Raw genomic sequence first — 20,707 nt, forward strand, 5'->3', positions numbered from 1 at the left:
AGATCAGCGGTGACATCACTGAGAATGCCTCCTATCCATCACTAGAGATCAGTGGTGACATCACTGAGAATGCCGCCTATCCATCACTAGAGAACAGCGGGGACATCACTGAGAATGCCGCCTATCCATCACTAGAGATCAGCGGTGACATCACTGAGAATGCCGCCTATCCATCACCAGAGATCAGCGGTGACATCACTGAGAATGCCGCCTATCCATCACTAGAGAACAGCGGGGACATCACTGAGAATGCCGCCTATCCATCACTAGAGATCAGCGGTGACATCACTGAGAATGCCACCTATCCATCACCAGAGATCAGCGGTGACATCACTGAGAATGCCGCCTATCCATCACTAGAGAACAGCGGTGACATCACTGAGAATGCCGCCTATCCATCACCAGAGATCAGCAGTGACATCACTGAGAATGCTGCCTATCCATCACCAGAGATCAGCAGTGACATCACTGAGAATGCCGCCTATCCATCACCAGAGATCATCGGTGACATCACTGAGAATGCCGCCTATCCATCACCAGAGATCATCGGTGACATCACTGAGAATGCCGCCTATCCATCACCAGAGATCATCGGTGACATCACTGAGAATGCCACCTATCCATCACCAGAGATCAGCGGTGACATCACTGAGAATGCCGCCTATCCATCACTAGAGAACAGCGGTGACATCACTGAGAATGCCGCCTATCCATCACCAGAGATCATCGGTGACATCACTGAGAATGCCACCTATCCATCACCAGAGATCAGCGGTGACATCACTGAGAATGCCACCTATCCATCACCAGAGATCAGCAGTGACATCACTGAGAATGCCGCCTATCCATCACCAGAGATCATCAGTGACATCACTGAGAATGCCGCCTATCCATCACTAGAGATCAGCGGTGACATCACTGAGAATGCTGCCTATCCATCACTAGAGATCAGCGGTGACATCACTGAGAATGCCGCCTATCCATCACCAGAGATCAGCGGTGACATCACTGAGAATGCCGCCTATCCATCACTAGAGATCAGCGGTGACATCACTGAGAATGCCGCCTATCCATCACCAGAGATCAGCGGTGACATCACTGAGAATGCCGCCTATCCATCACTGAGAATGCTGCCTATCCATCACTAGAGATCAGCGGAGACATCACTGAGAATGCCGCCTATCCATCACTAGAGATCAGCGGTGACATCACTGAGAATGCCGCCTATCCATCACCAGAGATCAGCGGTGACATCACTGAGAATGCCACCTATCCATCACTAGAGATCAGAGGTGACATCACTGAGAATGCTACCTATCCATCACCAGAGATCAGCGGTGACATCACTGAGAATGCCTCCTATCCATCTCCAGAGATCAGCGGTGACATCACTGAGAATGCCTCCTATCCATCACTAGAGATCAGAGGTGACATCACTGAGAATGCCACCTATCCATCACCAGAGATCAGTGGTGACATCACTGAGAATGCCGCCTATCCATCACCAGAGATCAGCGGTGAAATCGCTGAGAATGCCGCCTATCCATCACCAGAGATCAGTGGTGACATCACTGAGAATGCCGCCTATCCATCACTAGAGATCAGCGGTGACATCACTGAGAATGCCGCCTATCCATCACTAGAGATCAGCGGTGACATCACTGAGAATGCCTCCTATCCATCACTGGAGATCAGCGGTGACATCACTGAGAATGCCGCCTATCCATCACCAGAGATCAGCGGTGACATCACTGAGAATGCCGCCTATCCATCACCAGAGATCAGCGGTGACATCACTGAGAATGCCACCTATCCATCACCAGAGATCAGCGGTGACATCACTGAGAATGCCCCTATCCATCACTAGAGATCAGAGGTGACATCACTGAGAATGCCGCGTATCCATCACTAGAGATCAGCGGTGACATCACTGAGAATGCCGCCTATCCATCACTAGAGATCAGCGGTGACATCACTGAGAATGCCGCCTATCCATCACTAGAGATCAGCGGTGACATCACTGAGAATGCCGCCTATCCATCACTAGAGATCAGCGGTGACATCACTGAGAATGCCGCCTATCCATCACTAGAGATCAGCGGTGACATCACTGAGAATGCCGCCTATCCATCACTAGAGATCAGCGGTGACATCACTGAGAATGCCGCCTATCCATCACTAGAGATCAGCGGTGACATCACTGAGAATGCCTCCTATCCATCACTAGAGATCAGCGGTGACATCACTGAGAATGCCGCCTATCCATCACCAGAGATCAGCGGTGACATCACTGAGAATGCCGCATATCCATCACCAGAGATCAGCGGTGACATCACTGAGAATGCCGCCTATCCATCACCAGAGATCAGCGGTGACATCACTGAGAATGCCGCCTATCCATCACCAGAGATCAGAGGTGACATCACTGAGAATGCCGCCTATCCATCACCAGAGATCAGCGGTGACATCACTGAGAATGCCGCCTATCCATCACCAGAGATCATCGGTGACATCACTGAGAATGCCACCTATCCATCACCAGAGATCAGCGGTGACATCACTGAGAATGCCGCCTATCCATCACCAGAGATCAGCGGTGACATCACTGAGAATGCCGCCTATCCATCACCAGAGATCAGCGGTGACATCACTGAGAATGCCGCCTATCCATCACCAGAGATCAGCGGTGACATCACTGAGAATGCCGCCTATCCATCACTAGAGATAAGCGGTGACATCACTGAGAATGCCGCCTATCCATCACCAGAGATTATCGGTGACATCACTGAGAATGCCACCTATCCATCACCAGAGATCAGCGGTGACATCACTGAGAATGTCGCCTATCCATCACTAGAGATCAGCGGTGACATCACTGAGAATGCCGCCTATCCATCACTAGAGATCAGCGGTGACATCACTGAGAATGCCGCCTATCCATCACTAGAGATCAGCGGTGACATCACTGAGAATGCCGCCTATCCATCACCAGAGATCAGCGGTGACATCACTGAGAATGCCGCCTATCCATCACCAGAGATCAGCGGTGACATCACTGAGAATGCCGCCTATCCATCACCAGAGATCAGCGGTGACATCACTGAGAATGCCGCCTATCCATCACCAGAGATCAGCGGTGACATCACTGAGAATGCCGCCTATCCATCACCAGAGATCAGCGGTGACATCACTGAGAATGCCGCCTATCCATCACCAGAGATCAGCGGTGACATCACTGAGAATGCCGCCTATCCATCACTAGAGATCAGCGGTGACATCACTGAGAATGCCGGCTATCCATCACTAGAGATCAGCGGTGACATCACTGAGAATGCCGCCTATCCATCACTAGAGATCAGCGGTGACATCACTGAGAATGCCACCTATCCATCACTAGAGATCAGCGGTGACATCACTGAGAATGCCGCCTATCCATCACTAGAGATCAGCGGTGACATCACTGAGAATGCCACCTATCCATCACTAGAGATCAGCGGTGACATCACTGAGAATGCCGCCTATCCATCACCAGAGATCATCGGTGACATCACTGAGAATGCCACCTATCCATGACCAGAGATCAGCGGTGACAACACTGAGAATGCCGCCTATCCATCACCAGAGATCAGCGGTGACATCACTGAGAATGCTGCCTATCCATCACCAGAGATCAGCGGTGACATCACTGAGAATGCCGCCTATCCATCACCAGAGATCATCGGTGACATCACTGAGAATGCCACCTATCCATGACCAGAGATCAGCGGTGACATCACTGAGAATGCCGCCTATCCATCACCAGAGATCAGCGGTGACATCACTGAGAATGCTGCCTATCCATCACCAGAGATCAGCGGTGACATCACTGAGAATGCCGCCTATCCATCACTAGAGATCAGCGGTGACATCACTGAGAATGCCGCCTATCCATCACCAGAGATCAGCGGTGACATCACTGAGAATGCCGCCTATCCATCACCAGAGATCATCGGTGACATCACTGAGAATGCCACCTATCCATGACCAGAGATCAGCGGTGACATCACTGAGAATGCCGCCTATCCATCACCAGAGATCAGCGGTGACATCACTGAGAATGCTGCCTATCCATCACCAGAGATCAGCGGTGACATCACTGAGAATGCCGCCTATCCATCACTAGAGATCAGCGGTGACATCACTGAGAATGCCACCTATCCATCACCAGAGATCAGCGGTGACATCACTGAGAATGCCGCCTATCCATCACCAGAGATCAGCAGTGACATCACTGAGAATGCCGCCTATCCATCACCAGAGATCATCGGTGACATCACTGAGAATGCCACCTAACCATCACCAGAGATCAGCGGTGACATCACTGAGAATGCCACCTATCCATCACCAGAGATCAGCAGTGACATCACTGAGAATGCCGCCTATCCATCACCAGAGATCATCGGTGACATCACTGAGAATGCCGCCTATCCATCACTAGAGATCAGCGGTGACATCACTGAGAATGCCGCCTATCCATCACCAGAGATCAGCGGTGACATCACTGAGAATGCCGCCTATCCATCACTAGAGATCAGCGGTGACATCACTGAGAATGCCGCCTATCCATCACCAGAGATCAGCGGTGACATCACTGAGAATGCCGCCTATCCATCACTAGAGATCAGCGGTGACATCACTGAGAATGCCGCCTATCCATCACTAGAGATCAGAGGTGACATCACTGAGAATGCCGCCGATCCATCACGAGAGATCAGCGGTGACATCACTGAGAATGCCACCTATCCATCACCAGAGATCAGCAGTGACATCACTGAGAATGCCGCCTATCCATCACCAGAGATCAGCAGTGATATCACTGAGAATGCCACCTATCCATCACTAGAGATCAGCGGTGACATCACTGAGAATGCCGCCTATCCATCACCAGAGATCAGCAGTGACATCACTGAGAATGCCGCCTATCCATCACCAGAGATCAGCAGTGACATCACTGAGAATGCCGCCTATCCATCACCAGAGATCAGCGGTGACATCACTGAGAATGCCACCTATCCATCACCAGAGATCAGCGGTGACATCACTGAGAATGCCGCCTATCCATCACTAGAGAACAGCGGGGACATCACTGAGAATGCCACCTATCCATCACCAGAGATCAGCAGTGACATCACTGAGAATGCCTCCTATCCATCACTAGAGATCAGCAGTGACATCACTGAGAATGCCGCCTATCCATCACCAGAGATCAGCGGTGACATCACTGAGAATGCCGCCTATCCATCACTAGAGATCAGCGGTGACATCACTGAGAATGCCGCCTATCCATCACCAGAGATCATCGGTGACATCACTGAGAATGCCGCCTATCCATCACCAGAGATCATCGGTGACATCACTGAGAATGCCGCCTATCCATCACCAGAGATCATCGGTGACATCACTGAGAATGCCACCTATCCATCACCAGAGATCAGCGGTGACATCACTGAGAATGCCGCCTATCCATCACTAGAGAACAGCGGTGACATCACTGAGAATGCCGCCTATCCATCACCAGAGATCATCGGTGACATCACTGAGAATGCCACCTATCCATCACCAGAGATCAGCGGTGACATCACTGAGAATGCCACCTATCCATCACCAGAGATCAGCAGTGACATCACTGAGAATGCCGCCTATCCATCACCAGAGATCATAAGTGACATCACTGAGAATGCCGCCTATCCATCACTAGAGATCAGCGGTGACATCACTGAGAATGCTGCCTATCCATCACTAGAGATCAGCGGTGACATCACTGAGAATGCCGCCTATCCATCACCAGAGATCAGCGGTGACATCACTGAGAATGCCGCCTATCCATCACTAGAGATCAGCGGTGACATCACTGAGAATGCCGCCTATCCATCACCAGAGATCAGCGGTGACATCACTGAGAATGCCGCCTATCCATCACTAGAGATCAGCGGTGACATCACTGAGAATGCCGCCTATCCATCACTAGAGATCAGAGGTGACATCACTGAGAATGCCGCCGATCCATCACTAGAGATCAGAGGTGACATCACTGAGAATGCCGCCTATCCATCACCAGAGATCAGCAGTGACATCACTGAGAATGCCGCCTATCCATCACCAAAGATCAGCGGTGACATCACTGAGAATGCCGCCTATCCATCACTAGAGATCAGCGGTGACATCACTGAGAATGCTGCTTATCCATCACTAGAGATCAGCGGTGACATCACTGAGAATGCCGCCTATCCATCACCAGAGATCAGCGGTGACATCACTGAGAATGCTGCCTATCCATCACCAGAGATCAGTGGTGACATCACTGAGAATGTTGACTATCCATCACTAGAGATCAGCGGTGACATCACTGAGAATGCCTCCTATCCATCACCAGAGATCAGCAGTGACATCACTGAGAATGCCGCCTATCCATCACCAGAGATCATCGGTGACATCACTGAGAATGCCGCCTATCCATCACCAGAGATCAGAGGTGACATCACTGAGAATGCTGCCTATCCATCACCAGAGATCAGAGGTGACATCACTGAGAATGTTGACTATCCATCACTAGAGATCAGCGGTGACATCACTGAGAATGCCGCCTATCCATCACCAGAGATCATCGGTGACATCACTGAGAATGCCGCCTATCCATCACTAGAGATCAGCGGTGACATCACTGAGAATGCTGCCTATCCAATCACTAGAGATCAGCGGTGACATCACTGAGAATGCCGCCTATCCATCACCAGAGATCAGCGGTGACATCACTTAGAATGCCGCCTATCCATCACTAGAGATCAGCGGTGACATCACTGAGAATGCCCCCTATCCATCACCAGAGATCAGCGGTGACATCACTGAGAATGCCGCCTATCCATCACTAGAGATCAGCGGTGACATCACTGAGAATGCCGCCTATCCATCACTAGAGATCAGAGGTGACATCACTGAGAATGCCGCCGATCCATCACTAGAGATCAGCGGTGACATCACTGAGAATGCCGCCTATCCATCACCAGAGATCAGCAGTGACATCACTGAGAATGCCGCCTATCCATCACCAGAGATCAGCAGTGACATCACTGAGAATGCCGCCTATCCATCACCAGAGATCAGCGGTGACATCACTTAGAATGCCGCCTATCCATCACTAGAGATCAGCGGTGACATCACTGAGAATGCCCCCTATCCATCACCAGAGATCAGCGGTGACATCACTGAGAATGCCGCCTATCCATCACTAGAGATCAGCGGTGACATCACTGAGAATGCCGCCTATCCATCACTAGAGATCAGAGGTGACATCACTGAGAATGCCACCTAACCATCACCAGAGATCAGCGGTGACATCACTGAGAATGCCTCCTATCCATCACCAGAGATCAGCAGTGACATCACTGAGAATACCACCTATCCATCACCAGAGATCAGCGTTGACATCACTGAGAATGCCTCCTATCCATCACCAGAGATCAGCGGTGACATCACTGAGAATGCTGCCTATCCATCACCAGAGATCAGCGGTGACATCACTGAGAATGCCGCCTATCCATCACTAGAGATCAGCGGTGACATCACTGAGAATGCCACCTATCCATCACCAGAGATCAGCGGTGACATCACTGAGAATGCCGCCTATCCATCACCAGAGATCAGCAGTGACATCACTGAGAATGCCGCCTATCCATCACTAGAGATCAGAGGTGACATCACTGAGAATGCCACCTAACCATCACCAGAGATCAGCGGTGACATCACTGAGAATGCCGCCTATCCATCACCAGAGATCAGCAGTGACATCACTGAGAATGCCGCCTATCCATCACCAGAGATCATCGGTGACATCACTGAGAATGCCACCTAACCATCTCCAGAGATCAGCGGTGACATCACTGAGAATGCCACCTATCCATCACCAGAGATCAGCAGTGACATCACTGAGAATGCCGCCTATCCATCACCAGAGATAATCGGTGACATCACTGAGAATGCCGCCTATCCATCACTAGAGATCAGCGGTGACATCACTGAGAATGCTGCCTATCCATCACTAGAGATCAGCGGTGACATCACTGAGAATGCCGCCTATCCATCACCAGAGATCAGCGGTGACATCACTGAGAATGCCGCCTATCCATCACTAGAGATCAGCGGTGACATCACTGAGAATGCCGCCTATCCATCACCAGAGATCAGCGGTGACATCACTGAGAATGCCGCCTATCCATCACTAGAGATCAGCGGTGACATCACTGAGAATGCCTCCTATCCATCACTAGAGATCAGAGGTGACATCACTGAGAATGCCTCCTATCCATCACTAGAGATCAGCGGTGACATCACTGAGAATGCCGCCTATCCATCACCAGAGATCAGCGGTGACATCACTGAGAATGCCGCCTATCCATCACTAGAGATCAGAGGTGACATCACTGAGAATGCCGCCGATCCATCACGAGAGATCAGAGGTGACATCACTGAGAATGCCGCCTATCCATCACCAGAGATCAGCAGTGACATCACTGAGAATGCAGCCTATCCATCACGAGAGATCAGAGGTGACATCACTGAGAATGCCTCCTATCCATCACCAGAGATCAGCAGTGACATCACTGAGAATGCCTCCTATCCATCACCAGAGATCAGCAGTGACATCACTGAGAATGCAGCCTATCCATCACCAGAGATCATCGGTGACATCACTGAGAATGCCACCTATCCATCACCAGAGATCAGCAGTGACATCACTGAGAATGCCGCCTATCCATCACCAGAGATCATCGGTGACATCACTGAGAATGCCGCCTATCCATCACTAGAGATCAGCGGTGACATCACTGAGAATGCTGCCTATCCATCACTAGAGATCAGCGGTGACATCACTGAGAATGCCGCCTATCCATCACCAGAGATCAGCGGTGACATCACTGAGAATGCCGCCTATCCATCACTAGAGATCAGCGGTGACATCACTGAGAATGCCGCCTATCCATCACCAGAGATCAGCGGTGACATCACTGAGAATGCCGCCTATCCATCACTAGAGATCAGCGGTGACATCACTGAGAACGCCGCCTATCCATCACTAGAGATCAGAGGTGACATCACTGAGAATGCCGCCGATCCATCACTAGAGATCAGAGGTGACATCACTGAGAATGCCGCCTATCCATCACCAGAGAACAGCAGTGACATCACTGAGAATGCCGCCTATCCATCACCAGAGATCAGCGGTGACATCACTAAGAATGCCGCCTATCCATCACTAGAGATCAGCGGTGACATCACTGAGAATGCTGCCTATCCATCACTAGAGATCAGCGGTGACATCACTGAGAATGCCGCCTATCCATCACCAGAGATCAGCGGTGACATCACTGAGAATGCTGCCTATCCATCACTAGAGATCAGCGGTGACATCACTGAGAATGCTGCCTATCCATCACTAGAGATCAGCGGTGACATCACTGAGAATGCCACCTATCCATCACCAGAGATCAGCAGTGACATCACTGAGAATGCCGCCTATCCATCACCAGAGATCAGCGGTGACATCACTGAGAATGCCGCCAATCCATCACTAGAGATCAGCGGTGACATCACTGAGAATGCTGCCTATCCATCACTAGAGATCAGCGGTGACATCACTGAGAATGCCACCTATCCATCACCAGAGATCAGCGGTGACATCACTTAGAATGCCGCCTATCCATCACTAGAGATCAGAGGAGACATCACTGAGAATGCCGCCGATCCATCACTAGAGATCAGCGGTGACATCACTGAGAATGCCGCCGATCCATCACTAGAGATCAGAGGTGACATCACTGAGAATGCCGCCTATCCATCACCAGAGATTAGCAGTGACATCACTGAGAATGCCGCCTATCCATCACCAGAGATCAGCGGTGACATCACTGAGAATGCCGCCTATCCATCACTAGAGATCAGCGGTGACATCACTGAGAATGCTGCCTATCCATCACTAGAGATCAGCGGTGACATCACTGAGAATGCCGCCTATCCATCACCAGAGATCAGTGGTGACATCACTGAGAATGTTGACTATCCATCACTAGAGATCAGCGGTGACATCACTGAGAATGTTGACTATCCATCACTAGAGATCAGCGGTGACATCACTGAGAATGCCACCTATCCATCACCAGAGATCAGCAGTGACATCACTGAGAATGCCGCCTATCCATCACCAGAGATCATCGGTGACATCACTGAGAATGCCGCCTATCCATCACTAGAGATCAGCGGTGACATCACTGAGAATGCTGCCTATCCATCACTAGAGATCAGCGGTGACATCACTGAGAATGCCGCTTATCCATCACCAGAGATCAGCGGTGACATCACTTAGAATGCTGCCTATCCATCACTAGAGATCAGCGGTGACATCACTGAGAATGCCGCCTATCCATCACCAGAGATCAGCGGTGACATCACTGAGAATGCCGCCTATCCATCACTAGAGATCAGCGGTGACATCACTGAGAATGCCGCCTATCCATCACCAGAGATCAGCAGTGACATCACTGAGAATGCCGCCTATCCATCACCAGAGATCATCGGTGACATCACTGAGAATGCCACCTATCCATCACCAGAGATCAGCGGTGACATCACTGAGAATGCCTCCTATCCATCACCAGAGATCAGCGGTGACATCACTGAGAATGCTGCCTATCCATCACCAGAGATCAGCGGTGACATCACTGAGAATGCCGCCTATCCATCACTAGAGATCAGCGGTGACATCACTGAGAATGCCACCTATCCATCACCAGAGATCAGCGGTGACATCACTGAGAATGCTGCCTATCCATCACCAGAGATCAGCAGTGACATCACTGAGAATGCCGCCTATCCATCACTAGAGATCAGAGGTGACATCACTGAGAATGCCGCCTATCCATCACCAGAGATCATCGGTGACATCACTGAGAATGCCACCTAACCATCACCAGAGATCAGCGGTGACATCACTGAGAATGCCACCTATCCATCACCAGAGATCAGCAGTGACATCACTGAGAATGCCGCCTATCCATCACCAGAGATAATCGGTGACATCACTGAGAATGCCGCCTATCCATCACTAGAGATCAGCGGTGACATCACTGAGAATGCCGCCTATCCATCACCAGAGATCAGCGGTGACATCACTGAGAATGCCGCCTATCCATCACTAGAGATCAGCGGTGACATCACTGAGAATGCCGCCTATCCATCACCAGAGATCAGCGGTGACATCACTGAGAATGCCGCCTATCCATCACTAGAGATCAGCGGTGACATCACTGAGAACGCCGCCTATCCATCACTAGAGATCAGAGGTGACATCACTGAGAATGCCGCCGATCCATCACTAGAGATCAGAGGTGACATCACTGAGAATGCCGCCTATCCATCACCAGAGAACAGCAGTGACATCACTGAGAATGCCGCCTATCCATCACCAGAGATCAGCGGTGACATCACTAAGAATGCCGCCTATCCATCACTAGAGATCAGCGGTGACATCACTGAGAATGCTGCCTATCCATCACTAGAGATCAGCGGTGACATCACTGAGAATGCCGCCTATCCATCACCAGAGATCAGCGGTGACATCACTGAGAATGCTGCCTATCCATCACTAGAGATCAGCGGTGACATCACTGAGAATGCTGCCTATCCATCACTAGAGATCAGCGGTGACATCACTGAGAATGCCACCTATCCATCACCAGAGATCAGCAGTGACATCACTGAGAATGCCGCCTATCCATCACCAGAGATCAGCGGTGACATCACTGAGAATGCCGCCAATCCATCACTAGAGATCAGCGGTGACATCACTGAGAATGCTGCCTATCCATCACTAGAGATCAGCGGTGACATCACTGAGAATGCCACCTATCCATCACCAGAGATCAGCGGTGACATCACTTAGAATGCCGCCTATCCATCACTAGAGATCAGAGGAGACATCACTGAGAATGCCGCCGATCCATCACTAGAGATCAGCGGTGACATCACTGAGAATGCCGCCGATCCATCACTAGAGATCAGAGGTGACATCACTGAGAATGCCGCCTATCCATCACCAGAGATTAGCAGTGACATCACTGAGAATGCCGCCTATCCATCACCAGAGATCAGCGGTGACATCACTGAGAATGCCGCCTATCCATCACTAGAGATCAGCGGTGACATCACTGAGAATGCTGCCTATCCATCACTAGAGATCAGCGGTGACATCACTGAGAATGCCGCCTATCCATCACCAGAGATCAGTGGTGACATCACTGAGAATGTTGACTATCCATCACTAGAGATCAGCGGTGACATCACTGAGAATGTTGACTATCCATCACTAGAGATCAGCGGTGACATCACTGAGAATGCCACCTATCCATCACCAGAGATCAGCAGTGACATCACTGAGAATGCCGCCTATCCATCACCAGAGATCATCGGTGACATCACTGAGAATGCCGCCTATCCATCACTAGAGATCAGCGGTGACATCACTGAGAATGCTGCCTATCCATCACTAGAGATCAGCGGTGACATCACTGAGAATGCCGCTTATCCATCACCAGAGATCAGCGGTGACATCACTTAGAATGCTGCCTATCCATCACTAGAGATCAGCGGTGACATCACTGAGAATGCCGCCTATCCATCACCAGAGATCAGCGGTGACATCACTGAGAATGCCGCCTATCCATCACTAGAGATCAGCGGTGACATCACTGAGAATGCCGCCTATCCATCACCAGAGATCAGCAGTGACATCACTGAGAATGCCGCCTATCCATCACCAGAGATCATCGGTGACATCACTGAGAATGCCACCTATCCATCACCAGAGATCAGCGGTGACATCACTGAGAATGCCTCCTATCCATCACCAGAGATCAGCGGTGACATCACTGAGAATGCTGCCTATCCATCACCAGAGATCAGCGGTGACATCACTGAGAATGCCGCCTATCCATCACTAGAGATCAGCGGTGACATCACTGAGAATGCCACCTATCCATCACCAGAGATCAGCGGTGACATCACTGAGAATGCTGCCTATCCATCACCAGAGATCAGCAGTGACATCACTGAGAATGCCGCCTATCCATCACTAGAGATCAGAGGTGACATCACTGAGAATGCCGCCTATCCATCACCAGAGATCATCGGTGACATCACTGAGAATGCCACCTAACCATCACCAGAGATCAGCGGTGACATCACTGAGAATGCCACCTATCCATCACCAGAGATCAGCAGTGACATCACTGAGAATGCCGCCTATCCATCACCAGAGATAATCGGTGACATCACTGAGAATGCCGCCTATCCATCACTAGAGATCAGCGGTGACATCACTGAGAATGCTGCCTATCCATCACTAGAGATCAGCGGTGACATCACTGAGAATGCCGCCTATCCATCACCAGAGATCAGCGGTGACATCACTGAGAATGCCGCCTATCCATCTCTAGAGATCAGCGGTGACATCACTGAGAATGCCGCCTATCCATCACCAGAGATCAGCGATGACATCACTGAGAATGCCGCCTATCCATCACTAGAGATCAGCGGTGACATCACTGAGAATGCCGCCTATCCATCACTAGAGATCAGAGGTGACATCACTGAGAATGCCGCCGATCCATCACGAGAGATCAGAGGTGACATCACTGAGAATGCCGCCTATCCATCACCAGAGATCAGCAGTGACATCACTGAGAATGCCGCCTATCCATCACCAGAGATCATCGGTGACATCACTGAGAATGCCACCTATCCATCACCAGAGATCAGCGGTGACATCACTGAGAATGCCACCTATCCATCACCAGAGATCAGCAGTGACATCACTGAGAATGCCGCCTATCCATCACCAGAGATCATCGGTGACATCACTGAGAATGCCGCCTATCCATCACTAGAGATCAGCGGTGACATCACTGAGAATGCTGCCTATCCATCACTAGAGATCAGCGGTGACATCACTGAGAATGCCGCCTATCCATCACCAGAGATCAGCGGTGACATCACTGAGAATGCCGCCTATCCATCACTAGAGATCAGCGGTGACATCACTGAGAATGCCGCCTATCCATCACCAGAGATCAGCGGTGACATCACTGAGAATGCCGCCTATCCATCACTAGAGATCAGCGGTGACATCACTGAGAATGCCGCCTATCCATCACTAGAGATCAGAGGTGACATCACTGAGAATGCCGCCGATCCATCACTAGAGATCAGAGGTGACATCACTGAGAATGCCGCCTATCCATCACCAGAGATCAGCAGTGACATCACTGAGAATGCCGCCTATCCATCACCAGAGATCAGCGGTGACATCACTGAGAATGCCGCCTATCCATCACTAGAGATCAGCGGTGACATCACTGAGAATGCTGCCTATCCATCACTAGAGATCAGCGGTGACATCACTGAGAATGCCGCCTATCCATCACCAGAGATCAGCGGTGACATCACTGAGAATGCTGCCTATCCATCACTAGAGATCAGCGGTGACATCACTGAGAATGCTGCCTATCCATCACTAGAGATCAGCGGTGACATCACTGAGAATGCCACCTATCCATCACCAGAGATCAGCAGTGACATCACTGAGAATGCCGCCTATCCATCACCAGAGATCATCGGTGACATCACTGAGAATGCCGCCTATCCATCACTAGAGATCAGCGGTGACATCACTGAGAATGCTGCCTATCCATCACTAGAGATCAGCGGTGACATCACTGAGAATGCCGCCTATCCATCACCAGAGATCAGCGGTGACATCACTTAGAATGCCGCCTATCCATCACTAGAGATCAGCGGTGACATCACTGAGAATGCCGCCTATCCATCACCAGAGATCAGCGGTGACATCAGTGAGAATGCCGCCTATCCATCACTAGAGATCAGCGGTGACATCACTGAGAATGCCGCCTATCCATCACTAGAGATCAGCGGTGACATCACTGAGAATGCCGCCTATCCATCACTAGAGATCAGAGGTGACATCACTGAGAATGCCGCCGATCCATCACTAGAGATCAGCGGTGACATCACTGAGAATGCCGCCTATCCATCACCAGAGATCAGCAGTGACATCACTGAGAATGCCGCCTATCCATCACCAGAGATCATCGGTGACATCACTGAGAATGCCGCCTATCCATCACTAGAGATCAGCGGTGACATCACTGAGAATGCTGCCTATCCATCACTAGAGATCAGCGGTGACATCACTGAGAATGCTGCCTATCCATCACTAGAGATCAGCGGTGACATCACTGAGAATGCTGCCTATCCATCACCAGAGATCAGCGGTGACATCACTGAGAATGCCGCCTATCCATCACTAGAGATCAGCAGTGACATCACTGAGAATGCCTCCTATCCATCACTAGAGCTCAGCGGTGACATCACTGAGAATGCCGCCTATCCATCACCAGAGATCAGCGGTGACATCACTGAGAATGCCGCCTATCCATCACCAGACATCAGCGGTGACATCACTGAGAATGCCGCCTATCCATCACTAGAGATCAGCGGTGACATCGCTGAGAATGCCGCCTATCCATCACCAGAGATCAGCGGTGACATCACTGAGAATGCTGCCTATCCATCACTAGAGATCAGCGGTGACATCACTGAGAATGCTGCCTATCCATCACTAGAGATCAGCGGTGACATCACTGAGAATGCCGCCTATCCATCACTAGAGATCAGCAGTGACATCACTGAGAATGCCGCCTATCCATCAAAAGAGATCAGCGGTGACATCACTGAGAATGCCGCCTATCCATCACCAGACATCAGCGGTGACATCACTGAGAATGCCGCCTATCCATCACTAGAGATCAGCGGTGACATCACTGAGAATGCTGCCTATCCATCACTAGAGATCAGCGGTGACATCACTGAGAATACCGCCTATCCATCACCAGAGATCAGAGGTGACATCACTGAGAATGCCGCCTATCCATCACCAGAGATCAGCGGTGACATCACTGAGAATGCCGCCTATCCATCACCAGAGATCAGCGGTGACATCACTGAGAATGCCGCCTATCCATCACCAGAGATCAGCGGTGACATCACTGAGAATGCCGCCTATCCATCACCAGAGATCAGCGGTGACATCACTGAGAATGACGCCTATCCATCACTAGAGATCAGCGGTGACATCACTGAGAATGCCGCCTATCCATCACTAGAGATCAGAGGTGACATCACTGAGAATGCCGCCCATCCATCACTAGAGATCAGAGGTGACATCACTGAGAATGCCGCCTATCCATCACCAGAGATCAGCGGTGACATCACTGAGAATGCCGCCTATCCATCACTAGAGATCAGCGGTGACATCACTGAGAATGCCGCCTATCCATCACTAGAGATCAGCGGTGACATCACTGAGAATGCCTCCTATCCATCACCAGAGATCAGCGGTGACATCACTGAGAATGCCACCTATCCATCACTAGAGATCAGAGGTGACATCACTGAGAATGCCACCTATCCATCACTAGAGATCAGCGGTGACATCACTGAGAATGCCGCCTATCCATCACTAGAGATCAGAGGTGACATCACTGAGAATGCCGCCTATCCATCACCAGAGATCAGCAGTGACATCACTGAGAATGCCGCCTATCCATCACTAGAGATCAGCGGTGACATCACTGAGAATGCCGCCTATCCATCACTAGAGATCAGCGGTGACATCACTGAGAATGCCTCCTATCCATCACCAGAGATCAGCGGTGACATCACTGAGAATGCCACCTATCCATCACTAGAGATCAGAGGTGACATCACTGAGAATGCCGCCTATCCATCACCAGAGATCAGCGGTGACATCACTGAGAATGCCGCCTATCCATCACTAGAGATCAGCGGTGACATCACTGAGAATGCCGCCTATCCATCACTAGAGATCAGCGGTGACATCACTGAGAATGCCTCCTATCCATCACCAGAGATCAGCGGTGACATCACTGAGAATGCCACCTATCCATCACTAGAGATCAGAGGTGACATCACTGAGAATGCCTCCTATCCATCACTAGAGATCAGTGGTGACATCACTGAGAATGCCGCCTATCCATCACTAGAGATCAGAGGTGACATCACTGAGAATGCCTCCTATCCATCACTAGAGATCAGCAGTGACATCACTGAGAATGCCGCCTATCCATCACTAGAGATCAGCGGTGACATCACTGAGAATGCCTCCTATCCATCACCAGAGATCAGCGGTGACATCACTGAGAATGCCGCCTATCCATCACTAGAGATCAGAGGTGACATCACTGAGAATGCCTCCTATCCATCACTAGAGATCAGTGGTGACATCACTGAGAATGCCGCCTATCCATCACCAGAGATCAGCAGTGACATCACTGAGAATGCCTCCTATCCATCACCAGAGATCAGCGGAGACATCACTGAGAATGCCTCCTATCCATCACCAGAGATCAGCAGTGACATCACTGAGAATGCCGCCTATCCATCACCAGAGATCAGCGGTGACATCACTGAGAATGCCACCTATCCATCACCAGAGATCAGCGGTGACATCACTGAGAATGCCGCCTATCCATCACTAGAGATCAGAGGTGACATCACTGAGAATGCCTCCTATCCATCACCAGAGATCAGCAGTGACATCACTGAGAATGCCGCCTATCCATCACCAGAGATCAGCGGTGACATCACTGAGAATGCCACCTATCCATCACCAGAGATCAGCAGTGACATCACTGAGAATGCCTCCTATCCATCACCAGAGATCAGAGGTGACATCACTGAGAATGCCTCCTATCCATCACTAGAGATCAGTGGTGACATCACTGAGAATGCCGCCTATCCATCACTAGAGATCAGAGGTGACATCACTGAGAATGCCACCTATCCATCACCAGAGATCAGCGGTGACATCACTGAGAATGCCGCCTATCCATCACTAGAGATCAGAGGTGACATCACTGAGAATGCCGCCTATCCATCACCAGAGATCAGCGGTGACATCACTGAGAATGCCGCCTATCCATCACTAGAGATCAGTGGTGACATCACTGAGAATGCCTCCTATCCATCACCAGAGATCAGAGGTGACATCACTGAGAATGCCGCCTATCCATCACTAGAGATCAGCGGTGACATCACTGAGAATGCCTCCTATCCATCACCAGAGATCAGCGGTGACATCACTGAGAATGCCGCCTATCCATCACTAGAGATCAGCAGTGACATCACTGAGAATGCCTCCTATCCATCACTAGAGATCAGTGGTGACATCACTGAGAATGCCGCCTATCCATCACTAGAGATCAGAGGTGACATCACTGAGAATGCCGCCTATCCATCACCAGAGATCAGCGGTGACATCACTGAGAATGCCACCTATCCATCACTAGAGATCAGCAGTGACATCACTGAGAATGCCGCCTATCCATCACCAGAGATCAGCAGTGACATCACTGAGAATGCCGCCTATCCATCACCAGAGATCAGCGGTGACATCACTGAGAATGCCACCTATCCATCACTAGAGATCAGAGGTGACATCACTGAAAATGCCTCCTATCCATCACTAGAGATCAGTGGTGACATCACTGAGAATGCCGCCTATCCATCACCAGAGATCAGCGGTGACATCACTGAGAATGCCGCCTATCCATCACTAGAGATCAGAGGTGACATCACTGAGAATGCCGCCTATCCATCACCAGAGATCAGCGGTGACATCACTGAGAATGCCACCTATCCATCACCAGAGATCAGCGGTGACATCACTGAGAATGCCGCCTATCCATCACTAGAGATCAGCGGTGACATCACTGAGAATGCCGCCTATCCATCACTAGAGATCAGAGGTGACATCACTGAGAATGCCTCCTATCCATCACCAGAGATCAGCGGTGACATCACTGAGAATGCCGCCTATCCATCACTAGAGATCAGCGGTGACATCACTGAGAATGCCGCCTATCCATCACCAGAGATCAGAGGTGACATCACTGAGAATGCCTCCTATCCATCACTAGAGATCAGCGGTGACATCACTGAGAATGCCGCTTGTCCCCCTGATGGTGCAGGTGAGGTTATACCTGTAGGTTTGCGGTCTCCTGACTCCACCAGTCCTCGAACTCTTTCTGCAGTCGGACTTTCGCCTTCTCCAGTAGAAGCTGCAGATGTTCGATCTCCGTCTTGAGACTTTTGAGCTGATGGAAGAGCGTCTTATACCTGGATATAAGAGGACTCTTAGTATCACGGCTCTGTCAGATCACTGCACTGTATACAGCAACAATGAGGGTTGTAGTACTGTGCAGGTATACTCTATATACAGTACGGGATATGCTTGGACATTCCTGTCCATTCAGTAATTTTCCTTGCTCCTTGTGCACATTGTAGATTCAGACTGAAGGCAGCAAACCATGAAGGAAAGAAGGAGTAAAGAAAAATGAGCAAGATAACCCAGAGTGTGTTACTCCTCAGATTCCTCCTGGCGCCCCCTGCTGCTCTGGTGACAGCTTTACACCCCTCATCTTCATCAGGTGGTCAGATGGAGGTTCCCAGCAGTCTGAGCTCTTGTCGATGCTTTGCCTTCATTCTGTGTCCATCTCTTCCCAAACTGTCTCCATTGCATTGAGGTCGGTGACTGTGGCGGAGGGTCCTCTGATGCGGCCTCCATCCCTCTTTTTCATGGTCATATTGTCTTTACATCTCCTGGAGGTTCTGGGTCACCGTCCTGTTGTTATACAATGACGGTCCCACCAATTGCAGACCTGATGGGGCAGAGGTCGCTGCAGAGAACTGTGGGGTCGTGCTGGATAATGTGCCGTGAATGTGGACTAGTTGACCCTCAGCTTGACCAGCAGAGACCCCCCCCACCATAATAGCTTCCACCATGCTTCATGGTGGGCATCATTCTCCCACACCTTATGCGTCTCACAAAGACATGGTGTCTGGTACCAAAACCTTCCATTCTGACTCCTCAGAGCGCAGCACAGATATCCACTGATCTCATGTCCGGTCCTTATGTTCCTCGGTCCATACAAGTCTCTTCTTGTTTGTCGTCCTGTGCACCATTTATGAGTATTGTTACCCGAGGTGCTGTCCGTTTTCCGATTCCTGAGGCTGGTGACTCTGATGAACTTATCCTCTGCAGCAGAGGCGATTCTTGGGTCTTCTTTTCCAATTTCACCATAGCGATTGGTGATTATAATGACTGCATATCTTCAAGGTTCCAGCAATTTTCTGGATGACTGACCGTCACGTCGTTACAGTATTGACAGACTGTGGCTTCTCTCATTTCAGTGCATCTTGTCATATTCCAGGCTAGATCAGTGGTGGAATAGCCCTGTACACCAACACTGCAAGACACCCCTGGTGGTCTCAGACATTTCTTGTGTCACTCGTGCTTCTTCACTCCTGGTTTTCCTACAGTGCCTACAAGTAGTATTCAACCCCCTGCAGATTTAGCTGGTTTGATAAGATGCAAATAAGTTAGAGCCTTCAAACTGCAAACGAGAGTAGGTTTTATGAACAGAAGCATAAATCTTACAAACCAAAAAGTTATGTTGCTCAGTTGAATTTTATTAAATTTTAAACATAAAAGTGTGGGTCAATTATTATACAACCCCTATGT

General features: G+C 50.4%; 1 protein-coding gene across 2 annotated transcripts in view; it reads right to left on the reverse strand.

The window, feature by feature from the left end:
- KIF6 (kinesin family member 6) overlaps positions 1-20,707 on the reverse strand; it is a 642,838-nt gene that overhangs the window by 205,993 nt on the left and 416,138 nt on the right. For both annotated transcript variants that reach the window (XM_073671717.1, XM_073671718.1), the window contains exon 18: positions 19,167-19,302. In XM_073671717.1, the coding sequence (XP_073527818.1) occupies positions 19,167-19,302 (136 nt within the window). The remainder of the gene's footprint in view (positions 1-19,166; positions 19,303-20,707) is intronic.

Source organism: Phyllobates terribilis, unplaced genomic scaffold (assembly GCF_046119375.1).
Source record: "Phyllobates terribilis strain yellow unplaced genomic scaffold, ASM4611937v1 Scaffold_3__8_contigs__length_932513732, whole genome shotgun sequence".
NCBI classification, from domain to species: Eukaryota; Metazoa; Chordata; class Amphibia; order Anura; family Dendrobatidae; genus Phyllobates; species Phyllobates terribilis.